The 25,583-nt window shown below is 45.1% G+C and overlaps 2 protein-coding genes across 3 annotated transcripts in view; both read right to left on the reverse strand.

Moving 5' to 3' along the window:
• PPP2R2A (protein phosphatase 2 regulatory subunit Balpha) overlaps positions 1–753 on the reverse strand; it is an 81,256-nt gene extending 80,503 nt beyond the window's left edge. The window contains exon 1 of one of the 2 annotated variants that reach the window (XM_050802594.1): positions 421–753. In XM_050802594.1, coding sequence (XP_050658551.1) covers positions 421–427 — 7 coding nt within the window. In that variant the 5' untranslated portion in view covers positions 428–753. The remainder of the gene's footprint in view (positions 1–420) is intronic. The other variant, XM_050802595.1, reaches the window with a different exon arrangement.
• The window catches only part of BNIP3L (BCL2 interacting protein 3 like), a 295,477-nt gene that overhangs the window by 115,436 nt on the left and 154,458 nt on the right, over positions 1–25,583 (reverse strand). The gene's annotated exons all lie outside the window — the stretch shown is intronic.

The following is a 25,583-nucleotide window of genomic DNA, read 5'->3' on the forward strand; positions in this document are numbered from 1 at the left end:
GAAGACTTGCAGCAGGGGAAAAAATACAAATTAAATGAAGACCTGCAGGAAAAAAAAAATAAAGGCGAGGGGCGAGGTGGGGAGGTGGGAGAGGATCCACCAGGCTCCCGAGCGGGAGGGACAAATCTGCACGCGCCCCCACCCCGCCCCACCCACGCCTCACCCCAAGCTCGCCGGCACACCCCACCCCCACCCCCGCCACGGCGCCAGCCCCGTTCTCCAAGCCCAGTGACTCTCACTGTGACCACTTGCCTCCTGGGAGCCCTCCCCGCCCCCACCCCACCCCTCTGGACCCTACTCCCTCAAACCCGAGGGGCGTCCTATGGCTCCGCGCGAGGCGCGGGCGGTCGCTAGGGGGTGATGGAGGGAGAAAGAAGGAAGCGGTGCCTTGTCAGGGGGCGAGGGGGATTTCTCCTTTACCTGCCATGTTGCGCTGCAAATGGTGACCCTGCTGGGTTCCTCGGGGTCTCCGCTTCCTGAACTCACCCCCCTCACCTGGGGATGGGGGGGTAGAGAGGGCGGATGGCGGCGGATGGCACCTGCGGGGGGAGGGGACGGGGGCCGGGGGAAAAGGAAGGAGGGGCGGGCAGACCAGCCGGCAGGATGCTAGATTTCACTCTGGGGCTTCCCCGCTCGTGCTCTTTCTCCGGCAGCGGCAGCGGCGGCTACGACAGCGACGGCGGCGGCGGCAGCGGCAGGGGTAGGCGACTCCACTTTCAAAATGGCGCCGGCTGGCCTGGCCAGTGACGTCACGCAGAGGGCGGAGCTGCCAGGCTGGGGCGGAGAGCGGAGGGGGAGGGGCGGGGGAGCGGCCGGGCCTGCTCCTGGCCACGCCCCCTTCCTGCTGCGCTCGTGCCCCGCCCTCCGCGTCCGGACCGGCGGGGCCTGCGCCGCTCCCGCGTCTGGCCACGGCACCCCATCTGCCCGCTCCGCCTGCGCCAGGCCGCGGCTGTATGCACCTGGCAGTGTCCCAGCCTCTCGCACTAGCGCGGGAGCTCTGGGGCGGGCTCAGCAGTCCAGTTTACGTCCTCGCCTGCAGGGATTCGTGGGGTCCTACGTCTTTTAGGAATACCAGGGCCGGGGACCGTGGGTCACGCCTGTAATCCCAGCACTTTGGAAGGCTGAGGCGGGCGGATCACAAGGTCAGGAGTTCGAGACCAGCCTGGCCAACATGGTGACTCCCCATCTCTACTAAAAAAACATACAAAAATTAGCCAGGTGTGGTGGTGTGCGCCTGTAATCCCAGCCACGAGGGAGGCTGAGGTGTGAGAATTGCTTGAACCCGGGAGGCGGAGGTCGCAGTAAGCCGAGATCGCGCCACTGCACTCCAGCCTGGGCAACAGAGCAAGACTCCGCGTCAAAAAAAAAAAAAATACTCGCACTACTATTTAGGAAAGTAAGTAAAAAGGAAGAGTAGGCCGGGCGCGGTGGCTCAAGCCTGTAATCCCAGCACTTTGGGAGGCCGAGGCGGGCGGATCACAAGGTCAGGAGATCGAGACCACAGTGAAACCCCGTCTCTACTAAAAATACAAAAAATTAGCCGGGCGCGGTGGCGGGCGCCTGTAGTCCCAGCTACTTAGGAGGCTGAGGCAGGAGAATGGCGGGAACCCGGGAGGCGGAGCTTGCAGTGAGCCGAGATCGCGCCACTGCACTCCAGCCTGGGCAACAGCATGAGACTCCGTCTCAAAAAAAAAAAAAAAAAAAAAAAAAAAAAAAAAGGAAGAGTAAGTAAAAAGGGCTGTCACTTTGGGTCAGCCCTGAGGCCGCAAAGAAAGGGAGAGCGGTGCAGACTTACTGCTCAGCCGGGGTGAAAGTTCACGGTGTTCAGAGGGACACCATTGGGCTGGTTCCATCTAGGTAAGTTAAGTCACCTTCGCGTGGGCCCCAGGAACCAAGGCAGGAGTCCTGGGCACTGCAGGCACTAAGGGTGGTTTGTAAGAGAAACCTGAGTTTGTGATGAGAAGGGTATGGCCCAAGAAGTGACCTGGCGTCTCTCCAGCTAAACGTGGTGTACTGCGTGCTTAAGAGCTGGGCGTTTAAGAGCAGTGGCTCACGTCTGCAGTCCCAGCAGTTTGGGAAGCCGGGGTGGGAGGATCGCTTGAGGCCAGGAGTTCCGAGTTAAGCCTAGAGAACATAGGGAGACCCATCTCTACAAAAAAAAAAGTTTTTTAAAATTAGCCAGGTATGATGGCGTGCCTATAGTCCCAGCTACTAGGAGGCTGCAGCTGGAGGATTGCTTGAGCCCAGTAGGTCAAGGCTGCAGTGGGCTGTGTGATCACACCACTGCACTCCAGCTTGGGAGACAGAATGCGATCCTGTCCAAACAAAAAAACACAAAAAGTGCTGTACTCTGAAGCCAGGCTGCCTAATGTGATTCCAAAGCTCAGGAGATGAAGATGACAGTCCTACCTGATAGGATTGTTGGGGAGATGAAATGACTTAATTTGAGCACATGATAAATGTTAGCTGCCGTTGTTATTAGATTTGTATTGAAAGCATCGTCAGTAAGGTTAAGAGGTAGAAGGAAAAAAATGAACAGGAAATGCCAGTCATCAGCTATGAGGGGATGTGCACTTCTGTTGAAAGATGCTCTAATGATGCAGTTGCTATATACAGCATAATTTACATATCTCATTCCATCTCCACGATGCTCCTAGGAGATAGATATGCACGTTTTACACATGAAAAACACCTGTAAAAGCCTAAGGCTGAATGGAATGATAAAGGTGTTTGGAGACCAAGAAGGGGGAGTTAAAGATATTTACACATCCTCCCCACCATCTCTGCTTTCTACCATATTTTTTATTTCCAGGACAGTTGAACTGTAATGCAACGTTCAAAATTCCTCCAAAGGAACCACTGCAGTACTGCATGATCATTCCTCCATTTCTGCATGAATATTTCCCACTTTACCAATGAATTAACCAAAACTAAAAATCCACCCTCTATCTGTTATCTTTTGCTACCTGTACAACAGGTACAAAACTTCAATGCACTGCATGCTGTATTTTCTTCAATGCTGGTGTTTTCCATAAATGTATTTCTCTGGATATGCCTTCATTTATTTCCCTTTTTGTTTGCTCTACCCTTCTTTGGTGGTTCAATCCCAGACTCTCCAGGGAGAGCTCTCCATCTTAACCAGAACCCAGAAAGGAGAGAGAGAGAAAGGAAGACAGAAAAAGAGAATATAGACTTTACATACCCTGAAAATGATTTGGTTTACATAAATGATTTGTTCTTAGAAGCCGATAAAGCTTGCCTAGAAACTGGTATAATTATAACAGAAATTTATATAGCACCAACTATGTGCCAGGTGCTGTTTTAAGAACATTATGTGGAGCCTTGAGGGTACTGCATGCCTGTGGAATGGGCTGACATGAGTCTGATAATCAAGTGCCAGTGCACCCTGGCACCCTGGTATAAGTGACCTGGCTCTTTTTGGGCCCTGGCCAGCCCTTTCAGAGGACCATAAGCCACCTCCCTTTCATCAGAATGACCCTTAGGAGGAGGGGCCAGAACACCCGCTAGCCCAGAGTCAAGGGTTGCTCTTGTCCCTCTCACTTCCTTATCTGTCTTCCACTTAAAAAAACATTTTTTTTCTGGGCACGGTGGCTCACGCCTGTAATCCGAACACTTTGGGAGACCAAGGCAGGTGGATCACCTGAAGTTGGGAGTTCAAGACCAGCCTGACCAACACGGAGAAACCCCGTCTCTACTAAAAATATAAAAAAATTAGCCGGGTGTGGTGGTGCATGCCTGTAATCCCAGCTACTTGGGAGGCTAAGGCAGGAGAATCACTTGAACCAGGGAGGCAGAGATTGTGGTGAGCTGATATCAAGCCATTGCACTCCAGCCTGGGCAACAAAAAGCAAAACTCCCTCTCAAAAAAAAAAAAAAAAAAAAAAAATTTTTTTTTTAAAGACAGTCTAGCTCTGTCGCCCAGTCTGGAGTGCAGTGGCATGATCATATCTCACTGCAGCCTCAAAATCCTGGGCTCAAGTGATCCTCCTGCCTCTGCCTCCCTAGTAGCTGGGACTATAGTCATGTGCCACCACACGCAGCTCTACCTTCCACTCTGTCCTCTGACCTTACCACTGCACTTAAATAGCCTCTGTCAAGGTCATTAATGATCTCTACGTTACTACAATAGTCACTTCTCTGTTTTAATTTTTCTCTATTTCCCAGCAGCATTTGAAACCATCCATCAATCCCTCCTTCTTGAGACTCTTTTTTCCCCTTGACACTTTGTTGTCACCCCCCCAACCCATCCACCTGTCTAGTCATTCCTTGTAGTTTCTTTTGCTGGCTCCTCCTCCTAGACTACCCTCTAAATATTAGAGTAGTGGCCAGGAGTAGTAGCTCACACCTGTAACCTCAACACTTTGGGAATCTGAGGTGGGAGGACCACTTGAGCCCAGGATTTTGAGACTAACCAGGGCAACAAAAGGAGACCCTATCTCTACAAAAAAAAAAGTACAAAAAATTAGTCAGGTGTGGTAGCACGTGACTGTAGTCCCAGCTACCTGGATTACCTGAGCCCAGGAGGTCGAGGCTGCAGTGAGCCATCATCGCACCACTGTACTGCAGCCTGGGCAGCCCAGCAAGACCCTGTCTCTAAATAAATAAATAAATAAATAAATATTAGGGTGATCTGTCTCCTCAGCCTCCAAACTGGGGTCCCTTGTGTAACTACGCATTCTTTGAGCAACCTCATTTAGTCTTACGTAAATACCATGTAATACCATGTATATACCAGGGACTGCTAAATTTAGATCTCCAGCTGCGCCTTCACCCCAGAACTGCAGACACACACCTCTACATGCCTATGTGACATTTCTAGATGTCCATTTAGCGTTTCAAACATAGTGCTGCCAGGCACAAGTCTTGATTCCATATCCCCTCCATACCATGGTTGATGCTGTCCCTTTCCTGGGCACCATTATCCACTCACCCCACCACCTCCACCCCAACACTCCCACACATCCCGCCACCCCCGCCCCAACACTCCCACGCAGCCATCTTTCTTCCTTTCTCAGCCAGTAAAACTACTGTTCTTTAAAAAACATTCCAATGTAACTTCCTCCAGGAAGGCTTCTCTGACATTGTTCTCCATTTCCTACCCACCTTAAGCTGGGCTGGGCACCCTTACTCAATATTCTTATAAAATCCAATGCACTTCTGTCTTTCTGGACCACACTCAAATTATCTAAATATTTGTCTGTTGCTACACTGAGTTCTTTGAGCGTAGGAAGTATGCCATTCATTCCTATATCACCAGCCACATAATTTGTGGGATTAATGCATGAATGAATAAATCTCTCTGGCTTAAAGAAAAGCACTGAAATGTTGACTCCTCGATGCTTGCCATATCATAAATGTTGTCACTCACCCTCAACTCTGGAAGAAAGATGTTTTACAGTGATCTCAGTCATCCCGATCTACATTTGTCAGGCAACAGTTGTTCAAATATGTAAGTTGCTTACCGATAGATTCATCCCAACTACTTCCACCTGGTCCTTTGTCTCCTGAATACATATTATCCAAGAGGATCCCATAGGACACCATTCCCTCATCCACGTGCTATTATCCCAGTTTTCTTTCATGTGAGCCTCTAGCCAGAACTTCAACACCTGGCCACATAGAAGATGCACAAACTCAAGTTTCCTGCAGAACTGAGTTCAGGTTAGGCACAAACAGGTGGAAAACTCCCTCTGGAATTTCCTGGTGAGGTTCTAGACAGACTGTTTGTCTTGGAAGTGCTCTGCTTTGGGTCTGAGCTGAAAGGTACTAAAGACCCTCACAATCTCACCAGCAGGATGGAGCCAGCAGGACTTAGCCATGGGTTACTGCAAGACAGCTTTTTAAAGTATAGTAGATGACCAAAGAAGAAACATTTGAAAGTTACTCTTTTCCTCGATGAAGCATGTTTGGAGTTGAGAGGAACGCAACCCACGCCCCCATCCCACCCCCACACACACTAAATGAGAAGTGGCACTTTTCAGCTGCTTTTCTCCTCTAGGTAGTTAGACCGAGGGGTATCCAGGAAAGTCCATGAATTCAAGAGAAAGAGGAGAGGTCCCTGATTAAAAATGGTTGCAGTTTCGAATTTTGACAAACCCACCATAGCTATGCCTTCTCACCTGAAGCAATTGCAAGGGCTTTACAGGGAAAGTTATAAGCACTTGTCAGTTTTTTATATACTTTTTTTTTTTTTTGAGATGAAGTTTTTGCTCTGTTGCCCAGTGCAGTGGCGCAATCTTGACTCACTGCAACCTCTGCCTCTGGGGTTCAAGCGATTTGCCTGCCTCAGCCTCCTGCGTAGCTGGGATTACAGGCATGTGCCACCACGCCTGGCTAATTTTTGTATTTTTAGTAGAGACAGATTTCACCATGTTGGCCAAGCCGGTCTCGAACTTCTGGCCTCAAGTGATCCACCAGCCTCAGCCTCCCAAAGTGCTGGAATTACAGGCGTGAGCCACCGTTCTTGGCCTACTTTTTTAATAGCTACACATTTGGCCTGGAAGTCAGTTTCCCAATAGACAATAAAGACAATCCATACCATGATATTCAAGGTATAGAACTCATTATAAAATAACGAAGAATCTACCAGGTGGATTACCATGTAGTAAGTGTTTGTAAAAACAGAGGACATTGCTTGTGCCTTAGAAGCAGGCTACAAAATATAGATACAATATGATCACAAGTATGTACAACAAACAAACACAAAATATGCACAGCTGAAAGCGACAGGAAGGAAATACACCAAGGTGTTCTCAGTAAAGTGACACAATGGGTAATTTTTTCTCCTTTGACACTTGCGTTTCTCTAAATATTCTATAATTAATATATATTAAAGGGAAAGAATAAACTTAATTATGAAAATTCATTCTAATGCTGGTATTAGAGCTTGATAACATCTATGCTACCGATTTTCTACCTTAAAGTGAAAGTTGTAGTCCATTATAACTGTATGCACAGATGTGACTTAATCCATGGTTTTAGTATAAAATAGAGAAACATTTTGTCTTTGTCTTTTAACAGTGTGCAGTGTTGCAATGAACATTCATACCATGATATTCAAGGTATTCATTTCTGTGCAGTGTACAATGTAAGGCAGAATTACTTCATGATTACATTGCAATGTACATTGCAACAGTGTCTTTTAACGAAGGAAACGTTAGTAAGTTCATGCAATTACCTTCTGTTTGCAAATTGCAACCAAAAATGTTGTATTATACTTTTGTGGCAGGTACATCCTGTAAATATATAACCTGAATATGTCTTTGGTATAAAATGCAAACTTTGTGAAAGTAAACATTATCTCTGAAATGTATTTTCAGTGTTGCTTACTGAATGATCATAAATGTCCTATAATTTTAAACTATTATCGAAATAGCCTATTTGTTTGAAGAATGAGTGTATGTCCATGCTGCAGATTTTTTGTCGTTGTTGAGATAGGATCTCACTGTGTCCCCCAGGCTGGAGTGCAGTGACACAATCATGGCTCACTGCAGCCTTGACCTTCCAGGCTCAAGAGATCCTTCTATCTGAGCCTTCCAAGTAGCTGGGGCCAAAGGTGTGCACTACCACACCCAGCTAATTTTTGTATTTTTCATAAATGTTGGGTTTTGCCATGTTGCCCAGACTGGCCTCAAATTCCTGAGCTCATGTGATCCACCTGCCTCGGCCTCCCCAAGTGCTGGAATTACAGGTATGAGCCACCACACTAGGCCCATGCTGCAGATTTTTTAGGTGGCATTTGAGTTTATTAGCCATGACACAAGTGTGTGTTTTATGCATGTATAACAGAAACACACAGGCTTAAGGTTGGGAGGTAGTTCAGGCGTTAACTAACCCAATTGTCATAATGGATACTTAAATTCCTTATTTAACATGTCCTTCAGTGCTCATTCAGCCTAGGCTTAAAACTTGCAAGTAACTGAGAACTAAGACACATTCTGTTCTTAGAGAGCTATAATCACAGAGTAATTCTGCCTTACATTGTACATTGTACAGAAATGAATACCTTGAATATCATGGTATGAATGTTCATTGCAACTTTAAACAGCAGACCCTGGCTCTCCCATCTGAGCCCTCTTCAGTGTAAACATGAAGGTCATTTAGATCTTGGAATATAACTACATCTCCCAAGTTTTCTCTTCTTTACAATAATCAATGAGCTTTTTCCAAGCTTGTTTATCAGCCCATCTTTAATCTCTGTATCTCATCTGTATCTCATACCCTCTACATATAGTGTACTTGTTCCAAATGCCTCAAATAGTGATACCCAGAACTAAATATAATGATGCAGGCCTGATGATTATACCTGTTCTCTTCTACAAACCAGACTTCCTTGGATTTGACAATCACACAGACTGCACCTCCCTATATTTCGATCGAGTATTTTCCCATGCACATCTGTTAACACACATCTCTCTAATCTTTTTCCCAATAGGTCATATTTTTTTTTTTTATGGATACATAGTCCCCAGAACATAGTAGGAACTTGGTAAATACTTGAACAAACACAGATAAAGTTTTATGTTATTCTGTATTATTTCCTTCATCACTGAGATTTTATTATTCAATATAAACAATTTGTACAGAATATCTAAAAAGCCATGTAGTTGTAATTCTTTCTAGAGAATTAATGACTTCAGTTTAAAATTTAGTGGCAAAATGTTTTTTGAGAGAGAATTTCTGGCCGGGCGTGGTGGCTCATGCCTGTAATTGTAGCATTTTAGGAGGCCACGGCAGGAGGATCACTCGAGCCCAGGAGTTCAAGACCAGTTTGGACAATATAGTGAGACCCCTGTCTTTATGATAAAATTTTAAAAACTATTATTTAAGTCCGGGTGTGATGGCTCATGCCTGTAGTCCCAGCACTTTGGGAGGCTGAGGTAGGCAGATCACAAAGTCAGGAGGTCAAGACCATCCTGGCCTACACGGTAAAACCCCGTCTCTACTAAAAATAAAAAAATCAGCTGGGCGTGGTGGCAGGCCCCTGTAGTCCCAGCTACTGGAGAGGCTGAGGCAGGGGAATGACATGAACTCGGAAGGCAGAGCTTGCAGTGAGCCGAGATCGCTCCACTGCATTCCAGCCTGGGCGACAGAGTGAGACTCCATCTCCGTCTCAAAAAAAAAAAAAAAAAATTATTAAAAAAAAGAGGATTTCAAATATGTAATCTTAAAATATTGATAAGTTCTTATATTTAAAGTTTCCTGAATTCCCAATTTAATATCAGTCACACTACATGCTCAAAAATTTATAGGCAGCCAGGTGCGGTGGCACATGCCTGTAATCTCAGCAACTTGGGAAGCAGAGGCAGGAGGATCTCTTGAGCCCAGGAATTCAAGACCAACCAGGAAAACATAGGGAGACCGCATCTCTACAAAAAATTTTTAAAAATTAGTATGGTGGCATGTGCCTGTAGTCCCAGCTACTTGGGATGCTGGGGTGGGTGGATAGTTTGAGCCAGGGAGGTAAAGGCTGTAGTAAGCTGTGATTGCATTACTGCACTCCAGCCTGGACTACAGAGCAAGACTGTCTCAATCGATCAATCAATCAATTTGCACTCTTTCAGAACACATTGACAAATTATTAGAAAAAAGTATTGCCAAAAATGTTATGGGTAGTAGCACCCTTGTCTGATGGGAAGAATTTTTTTTAACATATTTTATTTTATATTCACAGCTGAATAATGGGAAGAACTTTTTAAAGAGAGATCTTTTTGGGCCCCAACTCTGAAGATTCTGATTCATTAAGTCTTTTAAGAAGCCTCCAGGGGAATCTAATGTGTGGTCACATTTGAGAATCACTGACTTAGCCTATCTCCTATGGTACGAAAGATTTGATCCACACACTATAACTTGTCTGAAGTCATTAATAACAAAGGTTGAAGGACAGGATACTTACAACCAACCTACTGAGCAGTTTCTTGACTGATCTGCCATGAGATATTAAGTATTCTGTGGGGAATAAAGGGTTTTACAGTCAAAAAAGTTGGGCAACACTAGGCGTAACAGATTCTTCACTATGTGATTTTTTAATGTACATGGTAAATCTGCGGCAGATGAGCTATAATATGAAGCATTTCCCATGCCTGTGGGACAAAAGACATTGATCATTAATGAGCATTATTTAAGTAAAATCATTCTACAGTTATGCATTAACTTATATGAAGAAGAATCTGAACCCACCTTTCTCTGTCTCTTCCTTGTAAGTAACAAAATATTTCATGGCTATTCCTTTCTCTCTGTCTTTTTTTTCTTTCTTTTTGAGACAGAATCTCACTCTGTCACCCAGGCTGGAGTGCAGTGCTGCGATATCAGCTCACTGCCACCTCTGCCTCCCAGGCTCAACTTCTCCTCCCACCTCAGCCTCCTGAGTAGCTGGGACCACAGGCCAGCACCACCATGCCTGGCTAATTTTTTTAATATTTTTGATAGAGCTAGGTTTTCACCATGTTGCCCAGGAAGGTCTTGAACTCCTGAACCCAAGTGATCCACCCACCTTGGCCTCCTAAAGTGTTGGGATTATAGGCGTGAGCCACCACACCTGGTCCCTTTCCCTTTCCATCTTTCCCTAAAGATGCTCCGATGTCCTTTCACTCACAGGCAGTGGTGTGCTGGAGCTAGTTCATACTAGCTCAAAAGAGATGGTTGTGAAATTTTTAGGAATTTTGTGAGTTTGTTGTTAAAAACAGACATTAGGCTGGGCGCGGTGGCTCACGCCTGTAATTCCAGCACTTTGGGAGGCCAAGGTGGGTGGATCACGAGGTCAGAAGATCGAGACCATCCTGGCTAACATGGTGAAACCCCGTCTCTACTAAAAATGCAAAAAATTAGCCGGGCATGGTGGCAGGCGCCTGTAGTCCCAGCTACTCGGGCGGCTGAGGCAGGAGAATGGCGTGAACCCAGGAGGTGGAGCTTGCAGTGAGCTGAGATCCGGCCACTGCACTCCAGCCTGGGCGACAGAGCGAGACTCTGTCTCAAAAAAAAAAAAGAGAAAAAAAAAGACATTAATACAGATTAAATTATATAAACTTATAATTAAATTATATTATAAACAAAGGTAATATTCAAAACTCATCACTAATTATTTTACTATATTTTACTGTTATCTATGCTCTTGGGTTATTCACATCTATTATATCTGTATGATGGAAATTGGTTACAAAGGGAACATTTATATCTCAGAAATCAACAAATGCTAGAAATTGGGGGTCCCCCACACTCCCAGAAAGCTGGTTATCAAACATTTACCAGCACACTACCACCTGTGGATTCACTGACTTCCACATACATAAATCTCTGCCCACAGTTATATCAGCCTTCCTCTCTAATTAGTGTATTTTTACCCTAAAGCATTTCCTCTCATTGACATGTTCCATGTACAATGACCTTCCTTTCCATGATAACTCTAACCATTTTATTTTAAAATTTCAATTTTAGGATGTTCCCTGAAATATGCTTGTATATTGGTTGTGAACCTTTTTCCTATTGAGATGTTGAAATAGTGATGTTAGAATATGTGTAGTCATGAATGAAGACCAACCAACCGACATCAAAACAAATCTATGATTTCAAATAAAGGTTGCTTTTGAGCTGCAATGAAGATCTATTTGGACATGCTACAGACTGTTCCTTGCATTTCTAACTGTACTGCCAGCTAGTATTTGCTCCCATATTTCCCCTAGAAGTTGGCCCACAGCTCTGCCCCAATGCTTGATAATGCACTTTGGGACTTACTTAAACTATTGTTTCTGTGCTTTGACCTCATTTTGGACATCCATTACATTAGGTTTATTGTATCTTGCCATTATTCACTTATGTCTAGCTCAGGGCATTCTGTGGCAAGTCATGGGCAATTCCTCAGTGCCCCATGACTGGAGATTCTGCACTGTCCTTCATTATTCCACTGGACTCATTGACAACACTGATGAAACAATACTTCCATGACCCCCAATACCTTATGTACACACAGTCTTAGCTATGGGGCATTCAATCCTAAATACTAGATTCTATGATGTGCTTCTGCTGACCTTCTAAATCAGTTTTGCACTAGCTATTGGATCTGATAAACTCAAGAACCTATGAGTTCTCTAATATGGATTACTGCATCTTGTTCCATCATATCCAAGTTCAGCCCATGTTGCTTCTAGACCCCTCAGAGCAACAAAAATTCAATGGCCACTTAACCGTCTGGGAATTAGCCTTTGATGTTGGCATACACTTCACAAAGGCCTATCTCAATCACAGCACTTGTGAATACCAAGCCTGGTCCAACGTTGACTGAGGCTGCCTTGAGCACTGGAAGCCCCTGGACATATGGAGAAAAGGGATGTCAATGCAGAGCTTCCTCAGTTCGTCTTCCAAATTCTGGAGTGAGCCAAAGCCCTGCCCACTTCCATTTCTACCATAATTCAGGTTTCAAATATTATATTATTACAACAAAATCAACAATAATAATCTGCATTTGGCCAGTATATTAACTTTGTTTGTCATGTGCATGATCTCAAAGACCTTCATAAGAGAAACGAGGAAATGGGGGTTTTAAGAGATTAAGGCATTTGTTATTAAAGGCTGGTAGCTTGCATGCAGTTCATTCAGCTAAATGGAGGAGAGGCTGGGAGCTGGGAGCCAGTCTTTGGCTCTCAATCCACTCAATCTAATGCTTCTTACATTATCCCACCAAGCTGCTTATTCCATACCGTTTATCTTTGTTCTGTACTCTGATCCAGAAGACGTGTCTTCAAACACATTTTAAAAATAAACCATAACTGGCAAAGTAAAAATTCCTTGGGGGTGAAATATGTAAACTCACCCATGAGGACCCCAAATGTCTTAGTATGACTTTACTGTACCCTCATCTTTAGAACAGACTCCCCCACCCTCCCCGAAAAAAAGGTTATGAATGCTTCCAGAAACACTTGAACACGGCCTTAGAGAAAATTGAAAGCTTAATGAATCAAATCCAGCTTACGCCTAACAGATCTGCAGAAACCTCTCTGACATGGTAGCTTTGCAATAAAAATTTAAATGTAATAACCTCTTAATTTGGAAGACAATAAAGCTATAACAAAAGTTAGACTTCAAGTTGCTTTCAGCAAGGGAAATTAGATGAGACACCACCTTGCAAATGCTATTTGAAGCACCCACCTCCACAATCTAACCTCCTCCACCACAGCAAAGTTCTCAGTCCCTACCAAGTTGCAGAGGGAAAAATGTACGATTTCTTTTTGAAGGTCATATGAGGATTCTCTAGAGTGTCCCATCTATGTTCCTGCCAGAGTTCTTTCCAAAGCTAAGATTTCCCTCTGACACGGGTACCCACTTCCATAATGTAACCTCTTTTATCACAACAGGTTTCGTGGCCTCAAGAAAGTTATCCAGGGGAAAATACTGCTTTGTGTAAGGGACGGGAGACTAATAAACATCAAGACCACATGATAAGGCAGTAACATTTCCACTGAAGTGGGGAGACAGTACTGTAGCTCAGGTACAGACACGTCCAAGAATAAATGGGCATAAGGTACTTCCACATCACAAGAGCCTACAGTGACAGCAGACCGAGGAGTGCCAATGGTGAGTAAGCCACAAATAACTCAGATGATTGAGTTAGTTAGCTGCCATGTTAGGAGAGCTGAAGATGAAGTAGCCATCGCTTAAGTGAATAGGAAAGTATTGATAACTGAAATATATACATGTCATAGCGATTGTGTAACCTTAATTGAATCCTGTTCCTGATTGGTCCCTATTTTGATTTGGAAATGGAGTCGCCAAAACCACTATCTCAAGAGTTTTATAGCAGGAATTCACTTCATATCAGAAGAATCATAAAAGGGCTTACCAAGTATCTTGGAGTCTGGTAACTACCTTGCACTCCTTGGGGAAAAAAACAGGTGCTACAGGAGAGATGTTTAACTAGCCCATTTGGAAACAGCATTCCTTTCATTTAAGAAAATGCTACTCAGGCCAGGTGCGGTGGCTTATAGCCGTAATGCTAGCACTCTGGGAGGCAGAGGCGGGCAGATCACTTGAGCCCTGGAGTTTGAGAACAACCTAGGCAACAAAGTGAGACCCCCCTCTACACAAAAAATGTAAACATTAACTGGGCATGGTAGTGTGCATCTATAGTTCCAGCTACTTGAGAGGCTGAGGTGGGACAACTGCTTGAGCCCAGAGGTCAAGTGAGCCATGATTGCACCACTGCACTCCAGTCTGGGTGACAGAGCAAGACCCTGCCTCAAAAAGGAAAAAAGAAAAAGAAAAAGAAAAAGAAATGATACTCTGTTCTTAGAAGGTTCCAGAAGAGTACATTGTTAACACAAGAACTTAAGAACAGCACCTACAGAAAACTGACTAGAGGTGCCATTGTTGCTGGTGATCAACGTTTGGTGGATACTAAATCCAGTCAGAGCTAAACTGGACCCTGTGTGAAAAGAGGACAGACCTGTCTTTTAACAAGCAAAAAAGTCACAGAAATCAAAGCACTGCCTTTTCAACAAGGAAAAATCTATTGCGGAAAGGAGAAATATTGTGCTCACCTGGGAAGCAACACCGCTTGTCTGGGAAAGAGGGAAGTCAGCTCAGAGAGGCCCCAGGCAGAATGGAGGTTCACAAGCAGAAAGCTTCCACAAGGAAGAAAGTGGAGAGGGGGCAGAACACACACATCTGAGACCTTAATACCACTGCAAGTATGTTTGTGAAGCCCTTCTCCCAAGAGTCCATATTGCTACCGTATAAGAATGCTTGGATCCAGATGGAAGCAAGGAAATGGAGAGGAAAGTAACGGGAGTCAGAACCAGGACACTTTTATTTTGATTGACAGCTCAGAATTCTCCCCTGGAAGAACCCACAGGTGAGTTCAAGGTCACTGTACAGCTACTAAGAGTCACTCTTTCATAGAAGTAGTATTGATGGTAGAAGTATCAGTGAGGTGACCGATTATGTAAAAATGAAGAAAGACAGCAAATGGATTTTAGAGAGAAATAAGTCCAGGTTTACCTGTTGTCTCCTGCTATGGTCCAAATGTTTGTGTCCCTTCTCTGCACCCCAACCCAGAACCAACTTCATATGCAGAAATCCTAACCTTCAAAATGATGGTATGATGAGGTGAGGCCTTTGGGAGATGACTAGGTCATGAGGGTGGAGCTCTCATGTAGGGGATTAATGCCCTTATGAAAGAAACCCCCGAGAGCTAGCTAGCCCCTTCCTACATATGAGGACACAGAAGGTGCCATCTATAAGCCTGAAAGTAGGCCCTCACCAGATGGCACATTGGCCAGTGCTTGATCTTGGACTTCCCAGCATCTAGAACTGTGAGAAATAAATTTCTATTGCATATAAGCTGGCCAGCTTATGGTATTTTGTTATAGCATCCCAATGAACTAACACATCTCCTTTACCTTTAAAAGTGTCTAGGTTTAGACACAAAAAATTATGGTCAACTTATTAATATGTTCTATTAGCTTTCTCTGCTCACCTAGTGTCTCTTAGCCATAGGAGCCTCTGTCAGCCTATCACTGTGGAAGGTGGGAGAACACTCTAAATTCAGGAGACCTAACTATGCCTGCCGCTATCCCTGCCCCAATCAGCCGAGACCTCAGAGATATCACCAACCTGGATTGCTTTCTCAGGTTGGTGATGTCTTTGTCTGAGGCCTCAGCTGGTTAGGGCAGGGATAAAGAGGACTGAAAGAAACAGGACTAGTGTATCTCAGTGGTCTCTTCTGCCTCTAGAATTATGACTCTACCAGAAAAAAGAATTGATTTGGGGGCTACTCAAATCCCACCTATTCAATCTTCACCTCCTATGATGAAAGGAACATCACTCCTTAGATATTTCTGCCTCGTCTCTCTGGACTTCTCCACTCATGCAGCTTTCATTGGGTCATCTACCTCTTCAAAATCATCTTTATTTATTTATTTGTTTTTGCCACCACCTCCTCTCTGTCTTCGGCTCTTTTGGTAAAGCATACTTATGAGATTGGATGGGGTTTAACAATCCTGAGCAGCATGTGCTTTTCCTTTTGCTTCTTTTTCTCCCCATCATAAGCTCGGAGTTAAACGAAGTCTTTCTTAAGTGGTAGTTGAACAATACACGTCTTTGTGACATACTAAATAACAGGAGATGAAAGCCAGTTATTAGCTTAAAGAGAAATATGGCATACCCCACACAGAAAAGATTTGGAAAGAAAAACGGGGATTTGTAGGGGGCTGGAAGGCCCAGATCCACTGAATTATTCTCTTAATTAAGGAGAGGCAGTAGAGCTGTGTTTCTCAACCTTGTCTGAACACTCAAATCATCTGAGGAGCTTTAAACATTACTGATGCCTTGGTCCCATCCTCCAGATATTCTGACTTAATTGATCTAGGGTGTGGCTTGGGTATTGGGGTTTTTAAAAAAAATCTCTATGTGTGATTCTAACATAGAACTAAGGCTGAGAACCACTGCAAGAGAGTAAGTTAAAAGTAATGGAAAAAATAATTGAATCCCAAGGTTCATCTTATGAAAGTGTGGCCCTAGAACTTGACATTTGAAACAACCACCATGGAGATGTGCCTCAAAGAATTTTGGAAAGAAGGTCCATTCCTGAACTTTCTTTTTCTACTTCTCCCATGTCCATAGCGGTGGGATCTTAACTTGAGGTCAGTGAACCTCATGCTATTGCATGCAAAATAATCTGTGCATATGTGAATATGCACTGTTCTGAGCAGAGGGCACATAGTTCATAGTTTTCATCAACTTTTTTTTGAGGGGGGGTGGGTAATAGATGAGAGTCTCACTTCTCACTGTGTTGCCCAGGCTGGTCTTGAACTCCTGGGCACAAGCAATCCTCCCACCTCAGCCTTCCAAGTAGCTAGGACTAGAGGTATAAGCCACCATGCCTGGCTTCATCAGATTTTTTTAAAGGAGTCTATGACCTAAAATATTAGGAACCACTGATTTACTGGAAAGAGAAAAATCATATAAGATAATGTATTTGGGATGGCAAATACCCTTGTATTGGTAGAATACTGGCCCTTTAAGGTTAGTCCCTGTGAATCAGTCCTCCTTGTTAAAAGTTCACTTGCAGTAAAGTGTTGCATTTTTCTTAGACTTTGTTCCCTAATTAAATAGGATTAATATGTCCATCCTATCCCACAGGTGGGCTATGTAAAGCATCAGCATGGCCAGTTTTTTCTTTTTTTTTTTTTTAGACAGTCTTGCTCGGTTGTTCAGGCTGGAGGGCAGTGGTGCAATCTCGGCTCACTGCAAACTCTGCCTCCCAGGTTCAAGAGATTCTCGTTCCTCAACCTCCCAAGTAGCTGGGATTACAGGCACGTACCATCACACCTGGCTAATTTTTGTATTTTTAGTAGAGACGGGGTTTCACCACGTTGGCCAGGCAGGTCTCGAACTCCTGGCCTCAAGGGACCCACCCGCCTCGGCCTCCCAAAGTATTGGGATTACAGGTATGAGCCACCGTGACTGGCCCAGCATGGCCAGTTTTTGCTCCTGGTGCTCACTAGGTGGATTGGGAATCACAGCAGCAGCAACACAAGCAGCAAAAAACTCCCTTGCATTTTCTAACGGTGCTAGCACATCTAACCCTTCGCGCATATTCTCACTTGTGCCTCAAAACAACCCTATGAGGTAGGTACTATCACCCTCATTTTCCTGGGAAGAATATGAAACCAGCACAGAGAGTGTAAGGCACTCTACAAGGTCCCTCAAGTAATAGACATCAAATACAAATCCAGATACATCAGATACAAACCTGGATAGTCTGACTCCAGGGTCCATCCTTAACTAAACATCACAAAAGTGAGATGACAGGCTGGCCAAAGGGTAATGAATGTTTTGAAAAAATGTCACTGCTGCAGAGGAAGTGCCACCTTTCATCCTCCTTACCATTATTACTGGGCTAGAAATTTAGGATGACAATACAATTGGATAAATTAAGGTGACAACACTCCAGCTGAGAGAACTGGAATAAGATGCAATGAAATGTGTTCTGTTTATTTACAAAGGGCTTCTTTCCCCTCACTTAAAAGTTACTGCCAGGCCAGATGTGGTGGCCCATGCTTGTCATCCCAGCACTTTGGGAGGCTGAGGTGGTAGAAATCGCTGAGTCCAGGAGTTCAAGACCAACCTCTGCCACATAGCAAGACCTCATTACTATTAAAAAAAAAAAAAATTCAAAAAATTAGCTTGGCATGACGGTGTGCACCTGTAGTCCTAGCTGCTCAGGAGGCTGGGGCAGGAGGCTCATTTATGCCCAGGAGTTTGAGGCTGCAGTGAGCCATGATCACACCACTGCAAAGCTGCTGCTGAGAACATGAACAATTTCCTAAGTGGCCAAGGATGACATGATTTTGAAGAAAAGTGATACTGTTACTCCAAACCTTTGTTGATGAAAAGAGTCAAACTGTAAAATGTTTCAAGAGATTTATTCTGAGCCAAATATGAGTGACCGTAGCCTGTGACATAGCCCCAGGAGATCCTGAGAACATGGTCGAGGTGGTCAGGCTACAGCTTTTGGTTTTATACATTTTGGGGAGATGTAAGATATCAACCAATACACGTAAGAAGTACATTGGTTCGCAGTTCAGTCCGGAGAGGTGGGACAACTTGAAGTAGGAAGAAGGGGTGGTGGGAGGAGGGGGGCTTCCAGATCATAGGTGGATTCAAAGATTTTCTGATTGACAGTTAGTTGAAAGGGTTAAGTTATTACCTAAAGACCTTGGAATCAATACAAGGGAGTGCCTGGGTTAAGATTAGGGGTTGTAAGCCTGGGCGAGGTGGCTCACACCTGTAATCCCAGCACTTTGGGAGGCCGAGGTGGGCAGATCAGCTGAGGTTCAGGAGTTCGAGACCAGCCTGACCAACATGGAGAAACCCCATCTCTACTAAAAATACAAAATTAGCCAAGCATGGTGGTGCATGCCTGTAATCCCAGTTACTCGGGAGGCTGAGGCAGGAGAATCACTTGAACCCAGGAGGGGGAGGTTGCAGTGAGCCGACATCGTGCCATTGCACTTCAGCCTGGGCAACAAGAGGAAACTCTGTTTCAAAAAAAAAAAAAAAGATAAAGGATTTAGAGACCAAGGTTCTTATTATGCATCTTATTATGCAGATGAAGCCTCGAGGTAGCAGGCTTCAGAGGGAACCGATAGTAAATGTCTCTTTTTTTTTTTTTTTTTTTTGGTGAGACGGAGTCTCGCTCTGTCGCCCAGGCTGGAGTGCAGTGGCCGGATCTCAGCTCACTGTAAGCTCCCCCTCCTGGGTTTACGCCATTCTCCTGCCTCAGCCGCCCGAGTAGCTGGGACTACAGGCGCCCGCCACATCGCCCAGCTAGTTTTTTTTGTATTTTTTAGTAGAGACGGGGTTTCACCATGTTAGCCGATGGACTCGATCTCCTGACCTCATGATCCTCCCGTCTCGGCCTCCCAAAGTGCTGGGATTACAGGCTTGAGCCACCGCGCCCGGCCAGTAAATGTCTCTAATCAGACTTTAGAAGGTGCCAGACTCAGTTAATTTTCTCCTGGACCAGGAAAATGACCCAGAAAGGGAAAGGAATTCTCTACAGAATGCAGGTTTTCCCCATGAGACAGCTTGGCAGGGTCATTTCTAAATGTATTAAATAAATATATTTTGAGGTAAAATGCTTCGATTTATTTCAGGGCCCGCTCTCTTTCATGTTGGGGGTATCTTAGTGCTATAAAGAGTGTGTCTTGTCAGTCTTAAGGTCTCTGTGTTAATATTAATGCTGGTCAACTGTGCCTGAATTCCAAAAGGGAACAGGGTATGAGGCAACTTCGACACCCCGGCCTATCCCGTTATGGCCTGAACCAGTGTTTCAGGTTAACTTTCGAATGCCATTGGCCGAGAGGAGTCTGTTAGTTGAGCCGCTTAGAATTTTATTTTTGGTTTACACGTTGATGATGACAAGCAATCAGCTTTTGTTTTACCTGGAAGACTAACTCACCTCCAGTCTTTTTTTTTTTTTTTTTTTTTTTTTTTTTTGAGACAGAGTCTCATTTTGTCACACAGGCTGGAGTGCAGTGGTGTGATCTTGGCTCACTGCAGCCTCTACCTCCTGGGTTCAAGAGATTCTCCTGTCTCAGCCTCCTGAGAAACTGGGACTATAGGTGCCCACCACCACACCCAGCTAATTTTTGTATTTTTAGTAGAGATGGTGTTTCATCATGTTGGCCAGGCTTGTCTTGAACTCTTGACCTCAAGTGATCCACCTGCCTTGGTCTCCTAAAGTGTTGGGAATACAGATGTGAGCCACCATGCCCAGTCTCACCCCCAGTCTTCTTGTGATTGGACTGAATCCCTCTGAAGAAAGTCTGCAAGTACCATCATGAAACCTGTGTCCTTTTATACCATCCCCATCCGTGGGCCCTGCAGAAATAGTTCCGTCTAAATTTGAGTCCTCCTTGTTACAGAAGGAGCCATCTCCTCTAGGCCACGTGTGGAAATGCGCTTTGCAGCTTTGGATCTCAAAGTGGAAGGCACTTGGATGTCCTTCAGGGCAAACGTCTGGCCGTTCCAGAGAAATAAACTCTGTGGACACATTCAAAATATCTGTGATCTCCATCCTATCACTCCAGCATCTAAAAAGGGACGGAAAGCATGGTATCTGTGCCTGTCTCATTGTTTCCCTCAGCCAAAGTTTTGTAACTTAGTGCACTGTTAAATCCTGATCTTTCTCCTGCAACTGGGTGGCAGGCAATTGCTCTGCCAGTGACTTGCTAGGAAGCTGCTCTCGGGAAGCCCTGTGGGCAGCAGTATTGAAGTCTATGCCCTCCACTGCCATCAAAGAGACCATCCTTGGGGATCTTGCAGCCATGTAACTGATCTTATCTGGCCATGTTGGCACCGGAAGCCACACAGTGACATAAACAAAGCATGGGGACACGGAAAGGCAGACAAGCAACACCCTGCTGCCCCACAAGACCAAAACATGTTTCTGTAAGTGTCAGAAACACCCTAGAATGGTCACAAATTTACTAAATCGCCTGTGTGTTATAAAATGTCACAAGTTTGTTATTGTTCAGTGACAAGGTAAAAAACTGCAACATTTTTCATCAAAATAGAAAAGAAAAACAAAGAATAGCTATGAACACGCTGGGATAATTCAACAGATGAGCACAACGCCTCCTTTGTCCCGTTCCGACTTGGCCGGTGTTGTGCCTGGCTGTCATCCACGTCTTTGGCGGTGCGTCCGCCTGCAGGCTTTGTCGTCCTTTGTGCACATATTTCGGACTCTCCCTTGGCCCCCACCCTCCCCACTAAGAGAAGCAGACTCTCTAGAGCTTTCCATTGGGCTCCTCCCCCAGTCACTTGGGGGGGAATTTGATGCAGTTCAAAATAAACCCACTTCCCTCCTCCATCCCTGACCTCTTCCCCAGCCTGCACAGTTGTACAATCAAGTCTAAAACACTGACCTGGGAGAGTGAGAAAATATATTTATGAGGGTGCAGAAGTGACCTTTTGTTATCTAGTTAGCACTTGAGGTGCAAAGAGGCAGGCCAGTGGCCACCTGGGACATCAATCTAAAAGATGTGTTAAGCCATTGCTGGAGCTGAATGCAGTGGCTCACACTTGTAATCCCAGCCTGGGAGGGATTGAGGCAGGAGGATCGCTTGAGCCCAGGAGTTGCAGACCAGCCTGGCCAACATGGTGAAACCCTACAAAAAATATAAAAGTTAGCTGGGCGTGGTGGAGCATGTCTGTAGTCCCAGCTACTCAGGAGGCTGAGGTGGGAGACTCTATTGAGCCTAGGAGGTCGAGGTTGTAGTGAGCTGTGATCGTGCCACTGCACTCCAGCCTGGGCGACAGAGTGAGACCCTGTCTTCAAACAAACAAAACCAGCACTGGAATAAAGTCAAACAACCCCAGGGAGTTAATTCAGGTTTCTTACCTAATTTGTGAATCTAAATTGGTCCTATTATCACCAAAGTAGAGATTACCCTTGAATAAAAACAAAACCCTGTAGGGGGGGGTGCGTCTCCCGGCATCCCCCACCCCCACCCCCCTGCCCTTTAGCATTTTGTGACACATGTATGTAGGATCCAGGTGCAGCTTCATTCAGGTCCTGCCTTGAAGGCAGCTAGCTGACAGTTACCTGAATAATGGATGACACCGTGTTCTTTATTTGGAACAATTTACTTTTATTTAATTTGAAATTACAAAGGAGTCTCTCTAAATTGATTCTGGTTTGGGAGGCTGCCCAATTACAAAAAAAATTTGTTTTAAATTATGTTTTCTTCTGAGAAGTCTGGTTCAGCAATTCAGAAAAAAATATGTAATAAATTTCTTATTTTGGGCCAGGTGTGGTGGCTCACGCCTGTAATCCCAGCACTTTGGGAGGCCAAGGCAGGTGGATCACTCAAGGTCAGGAGTTTGAGACCAGCCTGGCCAACATGGTTGAAACCTCCACTCTACTTAAAAATACAAAAATTAGCTGGGCGTGGTGGCAGGTGCCTGTAATCCCAGCTAGTCGGAGGGGCTGAGGCACAAGAATTGCTTGAACCTGGAAGGCAGAGTTTGCAGGGAGCTAAGGTGGCACCACTGCACTCTAGCCCGGGCAACAGAATGAGACTCTATCTCAAAAAAAATTAAAATATAAATAAAAAATACATTCTTTATTTTGAACATAAAGAGGTATATAATATGTATGAATATTTATTTATTTAAAAAATCAGTTCTTGGGTTGGGAGCAGTGGCTCGCCCCTGTAATCCCAGCACTTTGGGAGGTAGAGGTGGGTGGATCCTTTGAGCTCAGGAGTTTGAGACCAGTCTGGGCAATGTGGAGAAACCCCATCTCTACAAAAAATAAAAAAATTAGCCACGCATGGTGGTGCCTGCCTGTAATTCCAGCTACTCAGGAGGCTGAAGCGGGAGGATTGCTTGAGCCTGGGAGGTAGAGGTTGCAGTGAGCCAAGATAGTACCATTGCACTCCAACCTGGGTGGTACAGTGAGACTCTGTCTCAAAAAAATAAATAAATAAAAATTTAAAAAATCAGTTCTCCTGAACTTCTGATTAAAAAAAAAAAAAAAATCAGTTTTTCTGTAACCCTGCTAAGTACAAGATTTAAAAACTACATCGGTTTAAAGGGTGCGTGATCACTAATCCTCCCGAGGCACCATTTGTTTAAATTAAGCTCTATATACTCACATATCAGCCTAGAAAAACACTCTGATGGCCTGGAGTCTTTTGAAATCAGTCAAAATGACATATATAATCATGTTACTTGCAAAATTGTTGGAAACATCTTGTACAGTGAGGTCTAAGTTTTGTCCTGTTCCAGAATCATCTGGAAAGCTTTTCTTTTTTTCTTTTTTTTCTTTTTTTTTTTTGAGACGGAGTCTCGTTCTGTCGCCCAGGCTGGAGTGCAGTGGCCGGATCTCAGCTCACTGCAAGCTCCGCCTCCTGGGTTCACGCCATTCTCCTGCCTCAGCCTCCCCAGTAGCTGGGACTACAGGCGCCCGCCACCTCGCCCGGCTAGTTTTTTGTATTTTTTAGTAGAAACGGGGTTTCACCGTGTTAGCCGGGATGGTCTTGATCTTCTGACCTTGTGATCCGCCCACCTCGGCCTCCCAAAGTGCTGGGATTACAGGCTTGAGCCACCGCGCCCAGCCTTCCTTTTTTTCTTTTTTTCCTTAAGTACAAAAGTCTAGGCCCTACCCCAGACCTATTGAATTATTCAGGAATGGAGTTCAGGAATCTATTTTTTTTTTTTTTTTTGAGACAGAGTTTCGCTCTTCTTGCCAGGCTGGAGTGCAATGGCACAATCTCGACTCACTGCCACCTCCGCCTCCCGGGTTCAAGCGATTCTCCTGCCTCAGCCTCCTGAGTAGCTGGGATTACAGGAGTGTGCCACCACACCCGTCTAATTTTTTGTATTCTTAGTAGAGACGGGGTTACACCACGCTGGCCAGGCTGGTCTCAAACTCCTGACCTCAGGTGATCTACCCACCGCGTGAGCCACCGCGCACGGCCTGGAATCTATCTTTTCAAATCTGCCCAATTCTGCTGTGACCCATTGGAGAGCCAGGATTAGAGCACTCAGTCCACCAACCCCAGTGAAACACTCTGACACGGATGAGGAGCTTGAGGCCCTGAAATCCCACAGTGCTCAGGCAGCACACGTGCCAGCACCATGTCACATGCACGGACTACACCAGTGAACAGAAGAGGCCAGTGTTGACCTACCCCCTAGGTATTCTGTTAGGCTAAATTCTGGAGATACAAAGATAAAGGAGGCATGTGCCTGCCTTCTAGAAGCATTCTGCTGCAGTTCTGGAGGCCCGAAGTCTGAAATCAAGGTGTTAGCAGGACCATGCTCCCTCAAAAGGGGGTAGGGAAAGTGCTAGAGGTGGGGGTGGGGTGGAGGAATGATATTTTAATATTCTGAGAGAAAATGAAGAAAGATATGCATTTTCGAACTATGAAATAAACCATGTTTTGAACAGGATAGACTCTAGTCTTGTAAGAGACGGTATGGAAACATTTAATTCCAGCCCAATAAGATAAATTTTATGTAGTAGAGATACTAGGCAGGGCAAAAACACTGGGTGCTGTGGCATGCACCTATAGTCCCAGCTATTTGGGAGGCTGAGACAGGAGGATTGTTTGAGACCAGGAGTTAGAGACCAGCCTGGGCAACAAAAGAGACCTTGTCTCAAAAAAACCAAGCAAAACAGTTCAGTACTGGAGAGAACTAGAAGCTCTTGTTGCCCATGATGTTTTTAACTTCAGTCTTCATTTTTAGGTAGTTTTGTTACTCTGTTACTCTCATTTAGTTGTTCATTTTGGGAGCTACCAATGAGGTGTTAGACTGGAATGCTGGTTTAAGTTTTTGGTGCCACTGGGAGAACTACGATACAGTGGCATAAAATTAAGTGTGAAGGTCCTGATAAAAACTGCCATAAAGGGCTGGGCATGATGGTTCACACCTGTAATTCCAGTACTTTGGGAGGCTTGGCAGGCAGACCACTTGAGGCCAGGAGTTCGAGACCAGCCTGGACAACATGGCAAAACACCGTCTCTACAAAAAACACAAAAATTAGCTGGGTGTGGTGACATGCACCTGTACTCCCAGCTACTCGGGAGACTGAGGATTGATTGAGCCTGGGAGTTCGAGGCTGCAGTGAGCCATGATTGTGCCGTTGTACTCCAGCCTTGGTGACAGAGCAAAACTTCTCCACTACTTCCGATGCTTCTGGCACATCTTATCCACTCCTTTATTAAATCCTCCTTAGAATCTGCAAAGCAGTTGTTATTACCAATCTCTCCTTTCAGATGAAGATACAGGGGTTCAGAGGGGCTGGGTAACTTGCCCAAGGTCACATAGCTAAGAAGTGAGAGATCTGGCATGGAAATTCCGCATCGAGGATTGCCAACTTGGGGATTCTCCTACTTCACCTTCCAAGAATCCAGCACACGCCGAGGGGCAGGGGCAGGGCTCTGAGTGGTTCGTTGGTCTAACAAAGCTCTATGCGTTGATATTTGACTGGAAGTTGCATGTGAGAGGAACTGGAGCCCTGTATGGATGCCCCAAACCTCTAGCAGGGAGCCTCC

Source organism: Macaca thibetana, chromosome 8 (genome assembly GCF_024542745.1).
Source record: "Macaca thibetana thibetana isolate TM-01 chromosome 8, ASM2454274v1, whole genome shotgun sequence".
NCBI lineage: Eukaryota > Metazoa > Chordata > Mammalia > Primates > Cercopithecidae > Macaca > Macaca thibetana.